Here is a 24,079-nt window from a genome sequence, read left to right on the forward strand (position 1 = left end):
TCTGAAATGAATACTATATAAAACTAAGTAGAAAAACAAAACAAACTCACCGAGTCCACCAATCACATCGCCCGGCGTCCTTAAACCCTATTCCCGTTTCTTTCCCTTCTTCTTTCCAATACGTTTACTATAATTCTGTGCCAAAGCATTCACTATGGATACAACAAAGTACACCACCATGGCAAGTACAAATTTCTCTAATAGACTCGACAATAATGAGCCTTGTTTCTCTGCTGCGCCCGGGGAATCGTTTTTATGTAATTTGGCTTTTTGGTTGCGTAGGAATTCTAGAAGTGGTGCTTCTAATTTGGGACCAATGTAGGGTATTCGCTCTACCCAGGTCAGGACTTGTCTGTAAGAGATAAAGTTGTTAATTAAAAATTGAGATTAAAATTTTTATTGAATTGATATTCAATTATTTTTTATAAAATTACTCGACATAAAAAAAATGCTACTACCGGGCCGGATTCGAACCGACCTCTCCTAGCAAACCGTGCCAGACGCAATGCCAACTAGGCCACGGAACTAACCAGCGGACCGAATTTTTAATAGATGGCTCTACGACTAAAAAGTCGTTCAAAACCAAATACGAAGAACCGACAATAAGCACATAGAAAAATTCGTGAGCTAGATTATTCCTAGAATACAGAATAATTATAACAAACTAATTGAGATTTAATTATTCTTTACAATTCAGGATACTTATACAGATATAATTTTTATTTAAACGAGAAGTTCTAAAACTGTGAAAACATTTGCACATAAAAATGTTTTGATAATGCAACGTCAGCAAAGGGTAACCGGTTATCTGCAAAATCACAATTTTACAGAAGAGCGTTTTGAAAGCAAAAACTTGAGAGAATAATATTATAGCACATGAAACCAAATACTGTCGTAACACAAACTTGTTGAATAGAGAAAACACTGAACGAATCTGGGGGTCTACTTTCGATCTCTGTCCGACATTCGTCCGAAACAATTACTGCCAAATAAGCAATACTTGACCAAATGAAAAGACGCGTGATGCGAATGAAGCTTCTCTTACTTAATAATTGTCTTTCAATTTTGTCGAATATTACTTATTTAACGGTAATTGTTTCGGACGGATGTCGGACGGAGATCGAGAGTTGACCCCCTGATTGCGAATAATGTGTTCTTTTTATTTATACATAAACCTGATAATCAATTTATAAACGAGAATATTATATATGCATATATTGGTGTCATTCGTTTTTTTTTTCAAATCGTTTCCTCGCAATTCCACAATTTTGAGACACGACTTCATTATAATATTATACGCTTTTTATATTGGCTCATCATAATATCAAATTTTTACTTTCTAAATACTCTACTATAAAACCGTGATTTTGCAGATAACCAGTTACTCTTTGCTGCCGTCGTTTTAAACCTGCGGCAACTTTTATGAAAAGTAAAAATAAAACTAGACTAATACACATCATCACGTAATATCATCAGGTGAAATTGCGTATAAGTGTTTGTATATTGTACATCAAAAAAGTTTCCTCGTCATCGAACATAGAATTAATGTTTTATGATAGAAATGGCGTCATGACAGGGTAGGAGTAAATTAAAAATAACTCAAAAAAACACATATGTATGATTGACGTACTTAGAGCGAGAGCAAAGAAAATTTCATGGTAATTTTATAAAATTATAATAAATACAATTGTGATAACTATTATCACAATAGACGTCGTATTTGAGGCAACCAACGCAAAAGAGGTGTAACCCACATAAATTTTTTTTTCTACAATATTACTTTAAATGGTAATAAAGTACATAATTAATTTACATTTAGGTACTATTTTCAAGTATAAATAAATAAATACACTACTTTTGTTATCTATAATAATTATCACAATTATCTTGCTAATTATAGCTTAGGACCGTAATGGTACTGTAATGTTTATTGTATTCTAAATAGGCTTCTGAATTTTTGAAGTAAATTTAAAAGTACTCACGCAACAAGTGTCTCGTTGAACGCAATAATGACAAACATCTTCTGTATATGCATCTTAATGACCGCCTTGCCCAGGACTGTAGCGCCGAAAAATGTCCAGAACGGAACGAGGAAATGTCCACACGTAAGACCAGCTAGGTCAAATAACGGGTTAGGTACGGAGGCACAGGCTAAGATGCCCGCGAAACCCACTTTTTGGACTAGTTTTTGTACCATTATTTTTGCTCTGTAATAGAAAATTTACAGCAGATATAAATAAGTAGAAATACATTAGTTTAAAAAATATATTACTAAATAAAAACAAAATGGCATCTCTCATGCGAAAGACGTCGACCGAGTAAGACCCGAACAGGTTATGATTTAAGAAGCCACAGCCATTTGAAAGAGGTCACTAACGTTGAATAAGTAGTTTTTTTTATGATATCGGTCATTCTCGGACTAGTGTTCACTACAATATTTCCGTGGCACTTTTTATTATTTAAATATTCAAGTATATGTATCGTCTAATTATTAAATAATATTTCACGATACAATACTCTAATATTAAATAATATTGCACGCAAGTTAGCGGACGGCAGAACTTACGTAACCGATATTTTTAGCGAAATTCAGTTATTAACACGTATCTGGAATCAGCGAAACGAGATCTACAACTCCCTATAAGTTTTTTTTGTAAGGTTTTTTTAATATCTTACTTAGTTTCAGTTTAATTTGAGCGAAATCAGTGTAATTGACATTTTTCAAATAAAATAAAAAATATAGGTGTCAGTAACTCGAAAGTCACCAAAATGCAAATGCCTTAGTTATGACAAGGAGGGCAGCATAGGAAACAGTATAATCGATTACAAGAATACCAGAAAGGTAAACATTTATTAAAGTCTGCTCTAACCCATTTTAGACGAAAAGTAAACAAACCGGTTTGGTTACAATTCTAAAGCAATCACTCAATAAATCGAATAAGTAGCACTTTCACGTCTATTTCGAAGACTTCGACTTGATATTTCATGACTTTTTTCAACATAATTCATTTCATTAACATCGCAAAATCGTATTTTTTCGAAAACTGGTGGTAAAAGGGAGAGTATTAATAATAATAAAAAATAAATGTTTATTTCAGTAACACAATTAACTTTACATTAACAGTGGATGGTTATCAAGCCTCCTATTAAGCTTATCAAGCCTGTGTCAGAATTATTATTATTAATTATAAAGGTATGAATAGTCTGTGGTTGCATAGTGATGTACGGAAAAAAAATTCGGTTCATTCAATTAAAGTTTTTGTAATCGATTAGTAAACAGAAAATTTCAATCGCAATCGAACGAGTATCTTAGTTTAAGGATTTGAAGGAGGGTTTAAAATTAAGATTTCGAAAATTTATTTATGACTCAATTAAACAAATCGATTCATTCAATTAATTAATCGATTTGTAGTCAGCATTACAATTCATCACTAAGTCGTCTATAGTCAGGTCAGTGACATGTTTGTTTACCTTTTGTTTAAAATGGATTGAAACGAAGTACAGCAAATTTACGATGTGTCGACAAGATGTTTATATAGAGCAATGAAAAGCTTTATCTCTCTCCGTTCATTGTGTCCGTGTGTTATGCGCGTGTACACGACACATACGGTACAGGTAGATCTCCCCGTGGCTTATGTGCAGTATTATTATGTAATATTAAAGTTTACCTGCCAGTACGCGAATCATCACTCGCTTGTAGCTCTGAGACACTGCCTCCACTCAATCTGGCCGCACGGGCCATGAAGTAAGGCGGGAGTTCCCCAAGCGCCGTCCCTATGCCCCACATCATTGATTCCACTCGGACTTTGGCCATTATGTTCCATATCGATACAGTGTTTTTGAGATCGATTTCCGTTGGACAGATAATGCTGGAAAGAAAAACATTTTGCAAATGAATAACAGTCCATGTTAAATATTGTATGTAGTTATCTACAGTAAAATTATTTACTCGCTGTAGACTCGGCCATAAATAATCGGAGCGGGAGTGCGATATCGCGCTGTCTATCCCACTTGCTTAGTGATGAGAATACGTGATGCGATCGCAAGCTCTTTATAGATAAAATCAAAGGAGTTATTAAGCTCCATGAGTAATTTACTATCTAGTATTGTTTAAATTTCGCATACTAAAAAAGGTTTTAATACCATAGTTATCAATACTATGCTAAATTTTCTGGCGCAAATTAATGATCCCGAGAAATTAGGAAGTTTTAATTACGCACGCACATTACCTTTTGACATTTACGTATGTGAAATTACTAGTTTCAGGTTTTTATATTGTAAATTTGTATATTGTATGTATTTAACAAATAAATTTTATTTTTATTTCGGTTCCTACTTTCACTATTACAACAAAATGAAGCGTCTCTTATATTAATAGACTTTATCAATTGCAGTAATGGACAACCCGGCGCTTAGACAAAAGCCGCATACTCTACTGGTAAGTGGGAGAGAGAGTGCAATATCGCTGTCTCTCTCCAATAATGTATCGCCGAGTCTATAGCGAAAAAGTAATCTTACTATAAGCTCCTCAGAGTGGATTGATTTGATGAGGTATTAGATAATAAATTCTAAACTTCATATGATGACAATTTAATATTAGTACAAATAGCTATATTTTACACTTCACAATGTGTTTGATAATGGACAAAAAAGCGTAACGATATTTCGTCGGGAACAGTGCAATCTGCATCAAACCAAATTTCACAGGAGAGGGATTTAACGTTATTGCTTTGTTATTTGAATGGCTACGACTTTAATTTTTGCACAGTAAGTATTAATTTATGTTGTCTACGGACTGATAACAATAGATCCCCGTAAATCACGCTAATTTGGTTGCCATGACATTTGTTGACACGACATTTTTTTATTTGTCGACTAATTACCGAAGGAGACTCATAATCAAATGCTAGTTACGCGTAATTGCACTTTCCCCGACGGTTCGGTGTTTTAACGTTCCAATACTCACTCATTAGGATAAGGCGGTTGAGGAAAATTTAGTGCTCCACACTCATACGCGGCGAGAGTTACGCGCGCAATATGCGGGCCCAGATAGAGTAGGAACGTGTGCAGGCCTGTGCCCAATCCTACGGAGCTGCACACGCCGAGAACTATCCACCAGCCCCACCAGGCGAGTGTTGCTACTACTAACTAGAAATAATAAAAAAAATATGCCAACTTTACAAGTTCGAGAGATCCTGCTACAGAGTCGACCTTTACTCCAAATAAAAGTTAATATACAGTGTGTTTTTTCCACCGGGACAGTATGGGCAAATCCGAAACCGTAGGAGATACAGGGAAACTGTCTTCGAAACTATAAAGTCTATTTTTAACCGACTTCATATTCAAGGTTCTAAATTCGACTGTGTTTTTTTATGTATGTTACGCGATATCGATAATATTTGTAAACCGATTTTGAGGGTTCTTTATTGTTGGAAAGAGGGTACCTCACTAATGGTCCCAATTAATTCTGAAGAATATATTCCACCTCTAAGGGTGGCAAACTATGGGATGAATCCGGTTTCGCCACTTTTCGGTAACCGATTTCAATAATACTTCGCAAATAGATGTAATTCCACGAACTTTTGAGGTCGTTTTGTTAGTACTCTGTACTGAGATGATCTATTGTTGTGAAAACAATTTTGACAAAGTCAATTTTTTGGTCAGACGTGAGTTGTCCACAAAAATGATTAGAAGTGATTAATTTGTTTTTACTGCCGATCGACGCAGTTTCATGTAAGGATCATTTCGTTGTACTGGAAGAAAAAATCGGGACAACAGAAGTTGGTCAAATTTAATATTTTTTTTAATATTTATTATTTTAGATAAATTCTCTATACATTCCGGATATTGTTGTGGCTGTAGCGGTTCTGTGGCGCGTCAGGAATGTTCGCTGATGCTCATGTGGACGGATTTGCTGCCATTATGAGAAAGAGAGCGGCATCCTTGACGCGAAATGTGCGTGGCAGCGGTGACAGCATCGTGAGTATTACTGCTGGGGTCATTTTTGAACACTGGACCAAACTTCATGTGTACCCTAAACCCAGCACATATTTATAAGTCTGTAATTACTAACAATTTTGTGTAAGTTTTTCTTTGTTATACTAACCATTATGGATGAAGAATCCGAAATAAACTATTTTGAATTTGAATAAATAGTCGAATTATTTATTAATAATGTTGTCCAATTGTATTGCATCATATATTAAATTGTATAATGTGTAGGTAATGTGCTGTAATTTGTTAACGGAATAGCTTTTTTCTTTCTTTCTTTCTCCCAAAAGGACGGACTGATCTCAAAACGGTTTTTTTTTGTTTTGTATATTTTAAATTAAAAGTATCTAATTTCACAAGAAAGCACTAACATTTAATTTCTCATTGAAAGTGTAGCATACAGATAACGTAAATGTACAATTAGCGTATAGCATTGCGTGACATCTAACAATTAACTAAGAAGAATGTATAGTACATAATTTTAAATGTAATTTTCCACGTCGTTTGAAGTAGAAATTCATAATGACAGATAGTCTAATATCATTTAGCTTATATTTAAATTAGGAAGTACTTATGTATATCTGTATGTATAATATGTATCTAATGTGTTCAAAAGCTTTGAAACAAACTTTGACTTTAAAAAATAAAGCAAATAACTGGCAGCTGTTTAATTAGTTTTTCAATTTGTAATGTACGTGTTCTATTTGTACGTTTTTAAAATAATTTCTATGATATTTGTCGTTTAATTTCGCTACATATGTTATAAAACAGAAAGAGATTTTACGTGACATAAAATGGTTATGAGTAAGCCGCAATTTCGTATATTATACGTAAATTAATAATAATAAGACTTCACCGACATCTAACTACATAGAACACGCAGAAGAAATTCGTTTTGCAAACTAAAAAAAAAGCGAACGTTGCTCGATGCTGCTTAAGAGATACGATGCGAAAAAGATACTCTTCACTGACGAAGAAAAGTTCAGTTGATAAAACAATACAGTTTATACCAAAAGCAGCAAAGATGTTCCAGCTTCAGCACAAAATGTTTCGCGTATCCATCATCCGGCGAGTGTAAAGGTGTCACTCCGCTTTATTTTTGCCAACAAGGCCTTAAGGTGAAAGAAAAAACATATCAGTTACGTTTTAGAAACTAGTCAAACTCCTGTCTAATACTTTATTTCACAAGAAAGAATAGCCAGAGTCCCACTGACAAAAAGGTTTCATATTAAATAAAGGAGTTAATACAGTTTACTTTTATGTTTATCTAATGCACCCAGGTGACTTAAGTTTACTAAAAGTGTACTTAATGCACCAAGTTGATTTCACGTTTACTAAAAGTGTACTTATTGCAATTAGATGAACTAATTCATGTGAATTAAGTTAACGCACCTGGATTTTCCAGCAAGGCAAGCTCAAAAGGCTAAAACGACTCAAGCTTGTTTAAGGGAGAAATTGCTGAGCTTCATCGCGGCGGAAGAATGTCCACCCTCCTGTTCTAATATTAACCCAATGAAATATTCTCTGTGGACTGAATTGGAGCTCAGGGCCTGCCAAACGTCCCAACCAAACTTTGATTCTCTAAAGCCCTCATCAAAGACGCGAACCGAATCGCACTGGAGAAGCTTCGTGTCGCTATTCTAGATTGGCCAAAACATCTAAGAGCTTATATTAGGAATAGATGCGGTCATTTTGAGTAGTAATTCAAGTCAAGTTGGTTAGTGTGTACTTTATCATTATGTACGTTATCATTATATGAAAATTTCAAAAATATAATAATTCTTTAAAATTCTATGTAACTTTTATTTCGTCTCAAAACTTATGAGCACACTAAACATAGCATATGTATAATATAGTCCCGTGAGGTTGTTAATTTTGTATATATAACCCTGTATACATTTTGTACGACTTATAACAATAAGGAAGTCTTCACACAGAATAGCATATAGTAATTCAGAAGAAGGTGAATCTACGTAAAAACGAAACGCATAACGTCTTTCGCTTTTATTGCAAGGACATAAAGCTTGTACTCACATGAACATAATGCTGGTGTGGCCCACTGAGGTAATACGATACCGTAGTACCGCTTATTAGAAGAACTATAGTTAATGCTAGTAGCCTATATGCCAGTAACCTGAAAAAAATACAGTTTCCTCAGCAACATTCTCAGTGGGAAGAAAAAGTCTAGAGCATTACAAAGGGCACCTAACAATGAAATAACAAAGGAAAAAATCAATACGGAAAAGTTGCGAATTTAAAGTGCGATTTCTATGCGAGAAAAGCAGCATCTCGCGGTTTATGTCGCTCTCGCGCAAGTCGCGTCCTGTCGTGCTAGCCCTACAGCCACAATAGCGCTGCTGGGAAAATAGATATAGAAAAAGAAACCCAAACCAACATTGTGACTCAAAGTAGCGCTATAAACCTTTAGACCATTCCACTGATAATTTAGTTAATAATAATGTTATTAAATAAATCAACAATGTTGTTTAATTCTTTTATAATTTAATTTCAGTGTAGTGTCACTGGTATTTAAAAGAAAGAATTTAAAAAGAGAGGTTTAGGATTTTTTTAGTGCGAGAATATCCTAGAGGTTGTCCTCAGTGTCGCAGTCGTATAATAGGGGATCACTGAATCGAAAAGAATCTTTTTACATTTTACAAAAAGAAATACCTGTAGGTCGCAAAAAAAAGCTAGCCTGTGTTGTAACAGCAGAGCTAACACGAGAAGGCGCGATTTGCGCCAGAAGCGATATTTCCGCGCTTAGATGTCGCTTTTCTTTTTTTTAAATCCATACTACATAATAATTAGAAATAAATTTACCTCTGTAATCCTGTAGAGCAGAGAATAAACAATTCTCTAAAGAAGTACTCAAGTGTGGTGAGCGGCCGTCGCCACAGGACTAAACTGTCTGTGTCCATTGAAGCGCCTTTGCTCCTGAAATTAATAAAATAATGTTAATTAATATTGAACTGAGACAATAAATTATTTATCATTATAACATTTCACAAATACGTCACATATGTAATGTTTTGTTTGCCTTTATTGTACGTGCATTTAAATGTAATAAATGTTATTATTATTAATATAATTAAAAGTAAAGTTATAGAGTTCTTAGGAATTTGCGTTTGCTGCACATTGGAAATTAAAGTATTTTTTCTCGGACAGATTGATTGTTGATTATTTAGAATTATGTTGAATTGATTATTTAGTCAATAAATGTCACAGAATCATTGAAATAATACTTTATTACAATACCTACCAAAGAAAAAAGCCGTGGTAGCCTAATGGTTTGACCTACTGCCTCTCGCACCTCTGAGTCTCTCGGAATTTATGTGCGAAACTTAATTTGAAATGTATCATGAACTTTTCGGTGAAGGAAAACATCCGTGATGAAACCTGCACGTCGAAGAAGGTTCACAACCCTCGGAAAACGTGGGAAGTCCCCAACCCGCATTAGGCCAGCGTGGCGGACTATGGCCTAAATCCTCGTCTAAAAACCGATCCATGCCCAGCAGTGGGACGTATAAATGAGTTGATGATGATACCAAAGAAAATCGAAACCTTTTTCATGTACATAGATTCAGTAAGGATGTACAGTTTTCGCCGATTTGTATAAAATAGATAAAACTAGGATCCGCATTAGTATCCGCCGATTTGTAAAAAACCTGCGTTAGCAACAACCCTGATTCCTATCTGAAATGATAATAGTACGACACGAGATGGTTAATTAAAATAATTTTGGTATATGTAACTTCGAAAAAACACCAGTGAAATTCTATCACCAATGAATTCTCATCAATAACATAGACCTTCTGTTTCTAAGAACACAACAATACTCAATTAGCAGTTGATTGTTGTATGGGTACGTTATGTTGTACTGAGTAGCCCCTTGGCAAAGACGGCTAAATGTATTTCTATATGAGATTTCGCCTCTCATTACGAAGCGACATCTCCCACGGGAGTGTCTTACACAGATAGAGTAATCCACAGTGATTGACATTACAAGGCCGTGACTAACACCCGAGTGCTAAGGTCTTAATACAAATTATATTTTCAAAAGAAATAATCTTGTGCATTTTAGAAATTGCTGGTACTCTACTGTTTTCAGTTGTATATGAAACTAACTTTGTATAGTAAGCTGGTAATTATGTTTTTATTATTTATTAGAAATAGAGCTCCTTATAAAAGAGTTCGTCCAGAAAAGTACTCTAAGTAAGTCGTAAGAAATTGCAGAAATGCGTGGGCACATTTCGGTTTTGAAGGGACAGGTTGCTAGTTAAAATACAGGCACATGGGCCTCCTGGTAATGTGACAGGGCCTCTCAGGTCTTTGCGATTTGAAGCTGAGTAGCAGTAGGTATAACTGAATTTAATAAATGATTAAAAATACGTTTAAATTGTTTTCAATGTAACTTTTAAATTATAAGACTGATTCACAATTTATTTCCTTAAAAAGCAATAGTAAAATGGACGCCCCATTTATTTACCGGTTTGGTGCAACAAGGGCGGATAACACAAGGAAGAAAAATATTTTCAAATGTTTCTAATTGTTTTAAAATAATAACACCTGAATATTTTAGCTAAATCATAGGACAAATAAATAATAAAGTATATAAGGGTCATATCATAAATATTAAAAAGATATAAAAGATTAATACTTTATCGTGACTCACTCTCACTTTTATGAGATACACCCAATGCTTCAATTGTTAAATGATATTTCAGGTATGCATCGTTAGGGATATGTTCCGATATGTCGAACACTGTTTTTAAATAGAATTTTGAAGAATTGAGAAGAATTTTGTTATGCTATTTAAAACGAATATTTGACCATTTGTCAATTGGCCGCGTTTTACTTAGTGGACGGCAGAGTGGGCCAGATAATCACACCAATTGCCTTGTCTCAAACTTGGGAATTCTGGGTGTTCGCCCAGACAAGAACTAATTTAGAAAAGGTGATGACCTCGGTGAGGTGAAGACCAGTGAAGGCTGTAGTCTACCTACCCCAGCCGGAGTAAACAGATGTGATATTTATATTAAATTTTTTTATAACCTGTGCAGCCATTACTTAATTATAATAATTAACGATATGAAGCGTATGTTTCCATTAAAGACTATTCAACCGGCAATGACCTAGTTATTTAACTATTTGTACATGAAATATTCACATTGTTCCACATCTCTTTATTTACGTTACAACAGCTATTGTGCTGGGTTTATGCGGGAATTGAATGTAGAAATATTATACTTTTGGAATCGAGGATATTCTAGCAACGTGCCTATTGAAGCGTAAAAATTACAGCATTTTATTTATTTTCACTCGCTTCAAGAGAAGTTTACCAGCCGTACTCCACATAAACATAGTTAAACTCTTACTTCAGCTCTACTAATCAAACTCTACGAAACTTTGTAAACCTGACTTGAAAGTAATATCTAGGATTTTGCTCTGACAGTTTCTTGCTCAATTTTGTAATCACAAAATTACGCAGGCGCAACTTTCGTTACAAAAGCGTTCAACTTTAGTGGTAAGTTTTCTACATAATAAAACATATTGTATAGATTCTGAAAAACCATAAAATTAGAAACAATATTAAATCAAATCAAAAAGATTCATTCACACGTCTACCATATTCCCCGATTGAATATCAAATTATGAAAAATAGCTAAATGTTGCTAATAGTTTCTTGCTCAATTTTGTAACTACAAAATAACACAGTCGTATGTTTCGTCATAAAAGCGTCCAATTCCAGTGGTAAGTTTTCTACATAATAATACATATTCTAGAGATTTCAAAAAAGTATGAAACAAGAAAAAAAATGAATTAATTAAAAGATTCGTCCACACATCCACCGTATTCCCCGATTGAACATCAAATTATGGAACATAAACTAATACTTACAATACAATGTTTACGCGTGCCATATCGCGTGGTAGTAATCATCAAACATTGTGAGAATACCTCCACGTCAGAGAAGGCCGTTGTAGACTAAAAGTCGCTATTCATAATTTAAAATATATCATACATCATATATATTTTTTTTAAATATATCATTACATTTATCTTCTTAATACATATTACATTGTACATGTTATTCATTCTCTCTTTTTAACCGACTTCAAAAAGGAGGAGGTTCTCATTTCGACTGTATGTTTTTTTTTATGTATGTTACGCGATAACTCCGGTATTTGTGAACCGATTTTCATGATTCTTTATTGTTGGAAAGGGGGTACTTCCATAGTGGTCCCATTTCATTTTGAAGAAAATCATCCACCTCGAAAGGTGGCTGTTCACGCATGAAGATTCATTTTTATTTTAAATCTTTTTTTTTTTTAATTTTATGATATCATTCGACGGAACGTACAAGCCATGCGCCTAGTGGTAAGCAACACGCCTATCCATGACAGTTGCAGTGCCATTCAGAGCATTAAATCGCAAAAAATAAGCCAGAGACATAAGTTGACAAGTCCCATGTGCTTATAATTTCACCAGCACCCTTACCCTTCAAAACCTGAACACAGTAATGCTCACATTACTGCTTGGCGGCAGAAATAGGTACGGTGGCAGTACATCCCTGAACTTTTTGACAAGGAGCTCTGCTACTACTGAAAAATTTCATTGTTGTAGCTTGCTCTCCTACTTTTATAATTAACGTTGTGTAATAGTATGTAACTCAAAAAATTCACTGTACCTCAAGAAAAATAAAAAAAACGCGCGCAAATGCTAACACAAAGTGCTATATCGCGCGGAAGTAATCATTAAACATCGTGAGAAAATTTCCATGCCGGAGTTCACGTAGCGAGTGATATGAAATTAGAATACTACAATGAGTATTTCTTTAAAGCTATTTCTTTGAAGAACCCGTTTTTTGATGTTAAGTTACACCGTTACCCGAAGATCCAGGTTATTGTTAAGCCAGAGTCGTACAGCTGAATATTGTACAGCATAAGACGTGCAATGTATGGCTACATACAGTTCTGTTTATTCAAAATAATTATTTCTATGAAGTACTTTCAGATTCAAAGTACCGATCGTTATTCGTCTTAATTTGGTTAATACCTTGTACCGTGAAGGTTATTTTCGTAGCGTACTCGCAGTACGTCGGAAACTGATGCTTAATTAGGCATGAAAAGGTCTTTGGGGTGAACTTTACGCGTCATCAACTCCCCTATTGTTGAATAACACTACAGTTTTATTGGTAGTACAGAATAGCAGTACTACAGAAAAGAGTTCAATGACCCAACTAAAAAGTTAATTTTATTTACACCATTTGAAAGAAAAGAAGACAATTACAAATTAATATCGACGCTTCAAAGGCGAAATGGGATAAGCGACAATTTTGGGTCATATTGAGTTATATATACTGTTGGAATCAGAAACATTAGCTGATATATATAACTCAATAACGGTATATATAACTCAATTCGCTTACCCCATTTTGCCTTTCCAACGTCGATATATTTTTTAAATTGTGTGTGGGGGACTGTCTCAGTATTCACCGAGCGACCTCCGACCTTCATGATGCTGACTGTATCTATTTTGATGCTTTTTCTGTATATCTGTGAGGTTATCCAGAAGAAAATAATCACCACGAGATGATCACAGGTTTCTAATGTTTATTTACTATACATATAGTAGGTACACAACCAACCCGGTTAAACTATACACTGAGAATAACACAACCTAATCAAGTAGATTTATTCGTAATTGAATTTGGGATTCTTAATTGAATCAATCACAATATTATGATTAAATTAGTTACTAAAAATTGTGCTTGTTGCTGCAATAATCGTGGTTTATAGGCTCAAATGGAAATAAGTTACATTAACTGCTTAAACAAAATGTTTATTTCCAACCTTTTTTTCAGTATACAAACGGTCATACTTTTAAAGTATTTTCAACGTTATTTATTACGTACAATTTAAAATAAACAATGTTGTAGATCTTTAGGTGTGATCCACCATAATGCTTCTCCCTTACTAATGAAGGGTGAAGGAAATAAAAGGGATACTATTATAATGATTTTATATTTCAACCATATTTTTAGTCCCGTCTTAGAAAAGGGTATCGGTGTTTTTATAAGAACTTGATTAAGTTCGTTTGTAAAAAAATTTGAATAAAGAAGGTTTTAGGACGCTGCAATATTTAACCGATACGGAAAATCAAATTAAGTTTTACAATGGTTTTACCACATTAATGTGGTACATCTGGATTTAACTTGTATAACAAAAAAAAAAACAAATGAAAATTTTAAGACCTAAGTGTTATCAGTGTTACATTACCTTTCTGTTTATGTATTCTAAGCTACAAGAAGGATACCATTTTGTAATTCATGTTAGGGGAGGTCACGGTGTGTAAAATGAAAACGGCCAAGCCAAGCATGCACAGTTTAGCTTGTTTAGCCAGTTTAGGCTAATATAGCTACTGAAATCAATATAGCTACTGAAGTATTTAAAGAAGCCTGTTTACTTGATCTCCTTCGGGTGTGGATGATGAAGACCGTTGCGCGCGCGCTGCTCTGTGTCTGCCTGCACCGCCGCCGCCAGTTTGTAGTACCCGAGCCGGGCGAGCTGCAAAACCAACATTCATTCTTAAAAACTGTACATCCCTCTGCCGGGTTTTCTGTGACGAGATAGTTGTAGCATCGCTATGATTGGGACGGTATGTAGTGCGAAAGTATAAGCTTATCCGCTTCTATCAACAAAATTGACGACTGGACACATTTTTAAGAGGGGACAGATATTTTAATACTCTGACAAAGAGGGATGGCGGTAAAGCTATCCCTTTTCACAGAAACTTTAACCTTTACTATAGATACAATTAAATAAGCTTTAGTTTAGCAGTCTTTGTCTGTAATGAAATGGAATAAGCTTGATAGTATGTTAATTATTCTATTTCAAGAAGAAGCATAAAGGTACTGTTCAGTGTCTTCTGCTCGATAACAACAGGGTGTAAAGTTAACAATGAATATAAAAGGCACTTCATCATTACACCTTCGTTGAGAACAGTTTTTGAATTGTATAAAGTAAGGTCTTGCGCAGTGTAAGAGCTGTATAGCTAACTAGCGCTAAATCGCTGTAATTATAGCGCTATATTAAAATATAACAGCCATGTAGAGCCATGTCAATATCGCTACAAAGCTACATCTAAATACCCAAAACCCAATACAACCATCGAAACAACAATTTTTCTTTATCCGCTACATCAATTAATTACTACATGAAAAATATAAAATGCTGCCAACTAAATTAGTCAAGAATTTATTGCTTGTCTGGTTAAACAAACTACCAAAATAATTATTTTACAATCACAAAATCGGCTACACCCGTGAATAGCGACTAATACGCGTTATAGCGCTAATCGCGCACCGTAAAATGCCTTACAAAATTAAAACGTCAATTACCAACGACCGTAATCGTAAATTTCTCACGTTTTTTACTATACAACGAAAGTAACAGTTAATTACGTTTGCGAATTAAAATGTATGAGGATCAAAGCAATGAACGAGTTAACATTACCTACTGAACTGAAAATAACTGTCTTAATGAACTCGGTATTGGCAATCTACCAGTTAGAAGACTATGATTAATAGTTACTTTTGTAATAATTACGTATTATAATACATACAATATTTTGTACTGTTGTACATTTAATTGTCGTATGCAGTCTTAGAAGGCTACTCTTTCGAACATCGGGCGAAAGATGCCGTATAGATAGTTTCTCAGGGTTCCGTACTGTCCGCAAATCTCTTTCTGTTGCATAGCAATATGTTAATTCCAGGTGCCTTTGGGTGCTGATGACAGCACAGTTGTGGACAGGTACTTGACCAATGCAAGAATCAGTGGAGAAGAAATCCAGTTTTGTCGAGGCCATGGTTAGTAGTTTTAATTTGACAGTTAAGGCAGTCTAAGATTGCGGCGATGCTAATCTTGTCAAATATCGTTATATTATAGGTAGCGTTCTACCAAACCGCAGGCGTGTGTATTATCCATAAAACGGAGTCCCTTTGATCTGACTCCTGATTTTCCAACCCGATACCCGACCGTCTCCAGCTACTTGGAATGGACCTGTTGTCCAATCTGAACTTCGGCAGTTACATTGAAGCCAAGCCAGGAAGCTTGGCATCCTTTCAAGGTGAGGAGTTACTTTACACCGGGACATTTGCTTCAGGTGTACCAAGCACAAGTTCGGTCGTATATGGAGAACAGCTGTCACTTGTGGGATGGCTCTGCTGAATACCAACTAGCCATCTTGGATCCAATTGACAAGCGTGCCAAGAGGCTTATAGGTGACTCGGATTTAGTAGAGGCAAAGCTGCCTGCTTATCGGTATTCTACTGGATATATCACGGAGAGTGTGCGATGGTATTGCATGATCTGATTCCGCCTATTACTTTCGATTATCGGGGAACTAGACGTGGGTTGGGGTTCCACCCCTATGTTGAGGATATTCTTAGGATTCGCACGAAACATTTCGCTTCCACATTTATAGGGCGAGCAGCTAGGGAGTGGAGTTCCCTGTCTGCGGAGTTGTTCCCCGAACGCTATAATTTGGACTTTTTCGAGGCAAGAATGAATAGGCATTATTTAGGTGTGCATGCTACATCGTCGACCTCATCGTCACTTTCCATCAGGTGAGATAGATGCGCGTTTATTTTTGTATAAAAAAAAGGTAGCTCATTTAAGAAGTATCCGATAGACACACGGTGAACACAGATTTTTTACTTCTTTTATTCGGTGAACACTGATTTTTTACTTCTTAATTACTAAGGTTAGGCCTCGAGAGGCCTGAGGGTCATTTTTCCTAACTAAACTCTAGGTGGCAGTTAAAAATAATTGTACGGTTTATGTAGACTCAGAAAATTAACTTTTGAGTGTTTGAATGCGGTCTGGAGGATAGCAAATATTCAACGTTGAGCCCAAGTTCAATGTCCAATGCGGGACTTTTCTTCTTCTCGTAACAAGAGAATCAGCTGATCGAAATTTCGCTCATTTGGTGTGACTTGTTTTCGCGAAGTGGATAAGAATTTCTTGCAGAAAGTAGCTCAGCATCATAGGTGGAGTCAAGTCATAAAATGATTTTTCAATACCCCGTACAACGGTCATCAGTAAATAATGTAGATAGTTACACATGAAAAAATCTCACGTAGCGTAAAATAGTACTTCTAAACACTAAAAAGCTGATGCATAGTAATACGCAGTAGCTAACTACAGTCAAATTCAAAATGATCACAGAAAAATAAATACTTATACATCAAAGTCGTCAATTTGGTCCATATGTCGCCGTATTGTAAAAAGCGCCGTATTATTTTATGGTTAGCCGATTTGCAAAACGGCGCTGTTTTCTAGTACGGCTACTTTATGTTCAGCTAGACTGTGACGATACATTCTACGAAGCGGCTGCCAACGTTTAGCCGTATTGTTCATAGGGAAAATGTCACCGATTATGAATTACACAAGTCAAATCTTGGTTGCGTACATACATAGTATATGAAAAATCAGGCCAGGGGGACTACTCTCGATCTCCGTCCGATATCCGTACGAAACAATTACTGCCAAATAAGCAATACTTGACCAAATTAAAAAGACGCGTGATGCGAATGAAGCTTCATACTGGATACTTGTCTTTTAATTTTGTCGAATATTACTTATTTCACAGTAATTGTTTCGGATGGATGTCAGACGGAGATCGAGAGTAGGCCCCCTGAAACGAACTTGTTTGCGTTACTTTTGTTTACCATTGTTTACTATTTTCACGCATTTTACTTTTTCCACTCCTAAAAGTAATAATGTTTGCACTTTGTTGAGTCAGTTGCTGTTTGGGATGGAATTTTTGTTGTTATGATAATGTAGCTCTACTGGCGGCTATATTTGGATCTAAGTATCTCGAAGCAGCGTAACAATAACGCACCCTATTGTATTCCGGCGGCACATTTCTTAGCAGCTTTGTGAAAAGCCATGCGCTTTTACAATGCGGCGTGTTTTTTTTTAGGCGAATTGCCATCAAGCTGAACACCAGGTAGCCGTATTAGAAAACAGCGCCATTTTGCAAAGCGGCTAGCCGTAATGTAATACGGTGCTTATACAATACGGCTGCGACATATACATACGTGTAGAGCTTTTAAAGTATCTGCACGTGTGACAAAAATAAACCCATATTAAGGCATTGTAGTGTATACTAAAACGGGCATACTAATGTAAAAAAGCTGCACATTAAAAATGGTGGATTTTATCTACACATTTAAACTTTTATATAAATTTAAAGTGCTTAAAATATATAATACAAAACCAAGTGAATAAATTTTAGTGCACTTATCGTGTCGTACATTGTCGATTGAAACTGAAAACAATTGAATTGAATAGAAGTACACGTTAAAGTCATTCTTGAGCAATTGACGTAATATTGATTTCTATCGAATATGTTCTACGCATATTCTATTAAATCATGTTGATAAAATTGACCAATGTAGAAGTGTGAATAATATTGGTTAGTTTTCAGGTTATTTTGATTGCCTTACAGATATCAAATATATATATCGATTTGTCACCTTGTGCGCATGGATAAGCAATTGCTCTGGCAACGAGACATACCGTCGTTATTTTGTAGAACACGCTATTTTTTTTTTTTTGGAAAATTCGTTTTTTTGTTTGTGGGAAACACCTACAAGTCTATTAGATCCAATTCAGTAGAGCTCCTCGTGAAAGAGTTCGTCCAGGGAAGTACTGCCACCTTACCTATCTAAGCCGCCAAGGAGTAATGCGAGCATTACAGCGTTCCGGTTTCGAAGGGTAAGGGTGCTGGTGAAATTACAGGCACATGGGACTTGTGCTTGTAATTCACCAGCATGTCGTGATCTTTGTGATTAAAAGCTCTGAGTGACACTGCGTCTATTATGGATAGGCGTGTCGCTTACCACGAGACGCACGACTTGTTCGTCCCGTTGCTTGGTATAAGAAAAATAAAACGAATATTCGCCTTTTGACAAACTATGAAACGAACATACAGATAGTAGACCTCTACAAAATTAAAAAAGTAATAGTATTAATAACCTAACCTCCAGTTAAAAAAACCAACCTCAAAAGTCATTCATCCCCTAGTTTGCCACCCTTAGAGGTGGAATATTTTCTTGAAATTTAAATGGGACCACATCTAAGGTACCTTCTTTTCAACAAAAAAAGAATCATCATAATTGGTTCACAAGCGGCGGAGTTATCGCGTAACATACATACAAAAAAAACATACCGAGGAATTGAGAACCTCCTTTTTTTAAGTCGGCCAAAAAATGAATTGTGTGTGAAAGTGATTACCTTCATGCGGTATTAAAAAACCGATAAACGTCAAGTTTGATTTTGAAGAAACAAAATCTCCATAACCATTTAGCAAGGTCAATGTCGACATTAGGTATTCAAATAATTACACACTTTTGTGTATGGTCTCTTTTTCGTTGCATGGGCTGTCCCACTGCCTGGGCTATTTCTCTGTACGTATGAATACTGATAAATGTAAATTTATAGTCATACGTGCGTCCCCCACACGCAGAGAAGTCCTCTAATCCTTTGTGGATTAGAATCAGTCTACGACATATACGACAATCAGTCACAGTTTACGACATTGCCGGTCCAATGCAGGACTCATATGCGTTTTGAAAAGTTTGAAGTGCCTTAACAGAAATGTAATTTTCCTTTATGCAGTGTTGATCGATCTCGACTGCATGAAGTTGATTATTAATTCACGTATTAACTGCAAAGATGCAGTCAATCTGTTAGCACCCTTATTGCTTGGCGGCAGAAATAGGTGGCAGTCACGGACATATCTCTCTATCTCTATCTATATCTTTCACGAGGAGCTCTATTGCTACTGCTGGCCAACGGTGTATTTCTTTTTAGCGACACATTACATGAAGGGGAGCAAACGATGCGGCTAAATCAGTGCACATATTGGAAAAATTGAAGTATTTTTATAAAATTTGCGCGACTGGGTAATATTTTTTTTTATTAACGCACACTCAACATAACCCCGCACTAGGAAAACCCTGCGTCACATGTGCCATGGACACATACATAGAGAACCACAAATTACACCCTAACTCACGAGAGAAATAAATGTAGGCCATACAAATATTTCTTCTTTCTTAAATATTTGCATAGCCTACATTTATTTATCTCGTGAGTTTGGGTGTTAGGGCGCGTTCCTACTATGTCGTCACGATTTATTATCGTTAGACGGCTGTCGTGTCTAGCCTGTTCCCATATCACGACTATCTGTCGTGGACGTTTTTTTATCGTCCGACAACTGTCGTTCTAGCTGTTCCCACTGTGACGACAGTTTGTCCTTGTAACGATAAAAAATCGTGAACGACAGTTAATCGTGTCGTGCTATATGTGAACAACTTCATTTAAATATACAAGCCACGACACTGTAAACTGCACGACAATCTGTCGTCACGACATAGTGGGAACGCGCCCTAATTTGTGGTTGTCCATGTGTGTGTACATTGCACATGCGACAGGGTTTCCCTAGTGTAGTTATTCTCCCGGCCCGGGAATCGAACCTGTGACCTCTGCGTGGCAGTCCGGCAAGGTAACCGTTCGGCCACAGAGGCAATTAAGTAAGTATTTAAGTATTGGAGTATATTATCTTGAGACAATAAATAATATTATAGGTTACTAACTCGAATATTAAATAATACTTCATGATAATATTCTACATTTGAATAATAAAAATTACAACCAAAATTATAGAGAAAAGTAACTTGAAAATTACCCGCCTACGTTTTTCGTCTCGACTGAACCCAGGAAGAACAAGCAGTGGAGATGTAGGGATGAGAAAGGGAATTCTCGTTCCGCTCCCTCTCCCACTTTTTGAATGGAAAATTTTCGTATTTCTACTATGCCTATTCCTTTCCCTTGAAAGCTCCACCCTTTAATCTTTAATCTTAACATACATATATGAATTTAAAAATATATACAGACGATTGACTAAATTCGTGCTCATCAAACGCGATTAAATAGTTAGTGAGTTATTAGGATTTAGTTAACAAAACTACAAAAGCTTCGCACGTATTTATAACTATTAGATATTGCAAATCCAATAAACTACATATCAAAATACACGTATACACTCACGGTATAAAACACAGATGGTTGCACAATAGAAATTCATAAATTTTCATACGAAAGTCACCATAGTAGCTTGAAGCTAATCTTTTTTAAGAACAGAAATCATTTACCAAATGCAACACTAACTACTTTTCGATTTCTTCGTCAAAAAAAATCTAATTTTTTTGACGACTTTCGGCTAACGGTCATTCAGCCAGCTGCACAACATCCGACTGAGTGGAAAGTCATTTGATTCGTACTAGCTCAACGATACGTGACGTCACAATTCACTTTCACTATCACTATTGTTCCACGAGTAAAATTTAAAAACTAATTTAAACCGGTACATTGTGAAGTACCTATTGAATAATATTCAGTGACTGGTTGATGACAGCACTATTCTTATTTAACATTATATTTGCTTAAAGCAAGGACTATGTGATTATTGAAAATTCCAAATAAAAAGCGTTTGTGTAAATATGCACTTTCACAATATACACATTTGCTATCCAAACAAACTCAAGACGTATCTAAAAAATATCTTCAAGTATTTTTTCCAATTTCCTTGACTATACTTGAATGCTATAAAACTTTCATATGAAAAAGTCATACGTATATAATCGTAGAACACATACGTATATTGCAACACAGTATATTATCCGTACATTAAATTCAACTTTATAGTATATATACAACGCGGGCGTTCCAAGGCCCAAAATTTGAAACAGGTACTATCAACAAAGTTGATGCGTTACCAAGTGCTCTTTTTGCATGTAGGCAGCGGTAGTCAATACATACATTTTTATTATAAACTATAGTCTGTCTTTTTTGAAGACGGTTGAAAATGACATTTGCAGGGCTGCCACTCAAAAAAATTTAAATACTTATGTAGTTGTTGTCGACAGCTTTATCGATATGTTGTCAAAAATGACTGAATTGTGATTGTTATCACATTCTAATGATTACTAAGTGCGGTATTGCCTTCTGTATTCTTATTTTGACATTTGACCTACTAGTATGTGAGATCAATTTTTTGTTTTTTGTTGAATTAAAATGAAAAACTTTAACATATGTCTCCTCTTGGTATTTTTCACAAACATAAGTGTGTATGAACTTACAAAAATTGACAGTCCAAATGAACTTAAGCTCAGTAATTGCATGAATAAATGGGCCGACGATCATCATCATCATCATCAGCTTACACGCATCCAATGCTGGATTTAAGCCTTTCCTAGAACACGCCAACTTTCGACAATTTATTTCTTAAGCGAGACCAATATTGAGTCGATAGTCGATAGAATATTTATCGACTGCAATCACTAGCTGATGAATGAACTGTTATTTTACTCTGTCTTAAAAAAAACGGAATATAGAGGTTTTCACAAAAAAAAGGGGTCAACAAAATAAGGGCCTGCGTCTAGCTACAATCTCCGCTTGCAAACAAAACTGTTTTAAGACTGGGAAGAATTTAACTTTGCTGATAGTAATTTAGAATGCTCCGATCAATTATAATATCTTTATATTTTCCAAATTTTTTGAGAAAATACTCCACTAGTTTGTTATTAATATAAAGATCAAACAGCAACAAAAAAACTCCATTGATCTGACTGGATTGGAAGCAGAGTGTCTGTTGCTTTGCCGAGGCCACCGCTCAAGCTCACTTGGTTAAATGCCCTTAGAATTGCCCGATTTTTTGTCAAACGACATTGTGGAATTTAAATTAGGTGTAGGTGTCAACAAATTTGTGCAATTTTCACCTCTATCTACCGATCGCTAACAGGTGATAGTAACGATCGTCTTCGTGTTGTTCGATCTTTGCACCTATTAAGAAATAAATGATAATAAATTAAATATTCAAATATAACACAACGTCAATTGTCTCTATCTAAAGCAATTGTCTTAGGAAAATCGGACATAACGACGGTACCACAAACACCCAAACTCGAGACAATATAGAAAAGTTAGTTTTTCTAAATTGGCCCGACCGGGGATCGTACCCGGCACCTCAGAGATGGCGACACCATGAAAACCGGTGTGCAAGCCCTTCAACCACAGAGGTCGTAAAAATAATATTTCTTAGCTATCATTCGTTTACACATACAATTACCTATGCATCTATATTTATAGCAAAGTTCCTAGAAGATAAAACATGATCGTAATTTGCAAAAAAGTATGGCGGCCACTCATCTTAGTAGTTTTTATAAGCGCGTTTAATGAGAATAAAAATAAAACTGTTGCCGAGACAAGACCGAGTTTCAAGGTAAATCGGCTCACGTTCGGTTAGACTCAAGTTCGAAGTTGTATGGACAGGTCCAAATTAATCTTATGAGTCTATGAGTAAAAAATGTGTTTACAACACGCGCAAAAGTTTCAGATCTCTTATTGAAAGCCATAAGAAATTGTTCCGTAGCATCACTGTACTGCCCTCGTTGTCATAATTAACGCATTTGCCCTTCGGTAACTTTCGAGATATTAGCACCTAAAACAAATTTCAATTACGCTGTTATTGCTTAACAATAATTTCAGTACAGAGTACTAAAAAAACCTCACGAAAACGACCTCAAAAGTTATTCATTATAAAATATTTAATATATAATATATATTCTTCTAATATTTCTTAGAATATTTTCTTCATTTAAATGGGACCGCTGCTGAGGTACCTCTCTCGCCAACAAAAAAAGAATCATCAAAATCGGCTCACAAATGCCGGCCGGAGTTATCGCCTAACATACATACAAAAAAACACATTCGAATTTAAAAACCTCCTTTTTTGAAAGTCGTATAACAAAACTGATACTAGATAGAGATATTTAGAAACCGCTTAAAGGGAGTTATAGAACTCGCTTTGCTGATCCCAGATGTAAATAACTGAATTTCGCTATTCGATTACGTCTATTATGATGAAGAGGAGTTTAGTAGATCATTATTTTATATACCAGTCAACCACACAAATGATCTGGGTCAAACAAGGGAATTTCCTGTACAATGAGTAC

General features: G+C 35.5%; 1 protein-coding gene across 1 annotated transcript in view; it reads right to left on the bottom strand.

Moving 5' to 3' along the window:
- The window catches only part of LOC113225959 (vacuole membrane protein 1-like), a 36,060-nt gene that overhangs the window by 1,487 nt on the left and 10,494 nt on the right, over positions 1 to 24,079 (bottom strand). The window contains exons 2-8 of the mRNA XM_026458445.1: positions 14,458 to 14,558; positions 8,812 to 8,925; positions 8,026 to 8,125; positions 4,967 to 5,148; positions 3,669 to 3,869; positions 1,983 to 2,207; positions 51 to 352 (exon numbers count right to left, since the gene is read on the bottom strand). Coding sequence (XP_026314230.1) covers positions 88 to 352; positions 1,983 to 2,207; positions 3,669 to 3,869; positions 4,967 to 5,148; positions 8,026 to 8,125; positions 8,812 to 8,925; positions 14,458 to 14,558 — 1,188 coding nt within the window. The 3' untranslated portion in view covers positions 51 to 87. The remainder of the gene's footprint in view (positions 1 to 50; positions 353 to 1,982; positions 2,208 to 3,668; positions 3,870 to 4,966; positions 5,149 to 8,025; positions 8,126 to 8,811; positions 8,926 to 14,457; positions 14,559 to 24,079) is intronic.

Source organism: Hyposmocoma kahamanoa, unplaced genomic scaffold (genome assembly GCF_003589595.1).
Source record: "Hyposmocoma kahamanoa isolate Upper Pololo Valley unplaced genomic scaffold, ASM358959v1 180, whole genome shotgun sequence".
NCBI lineage: Eukaryota > Metazoa > Arthropoda > Insecta > Lepidoptera > Cosmopterigidae > Hyposmocoma > Hyposmocoma kahamanoa.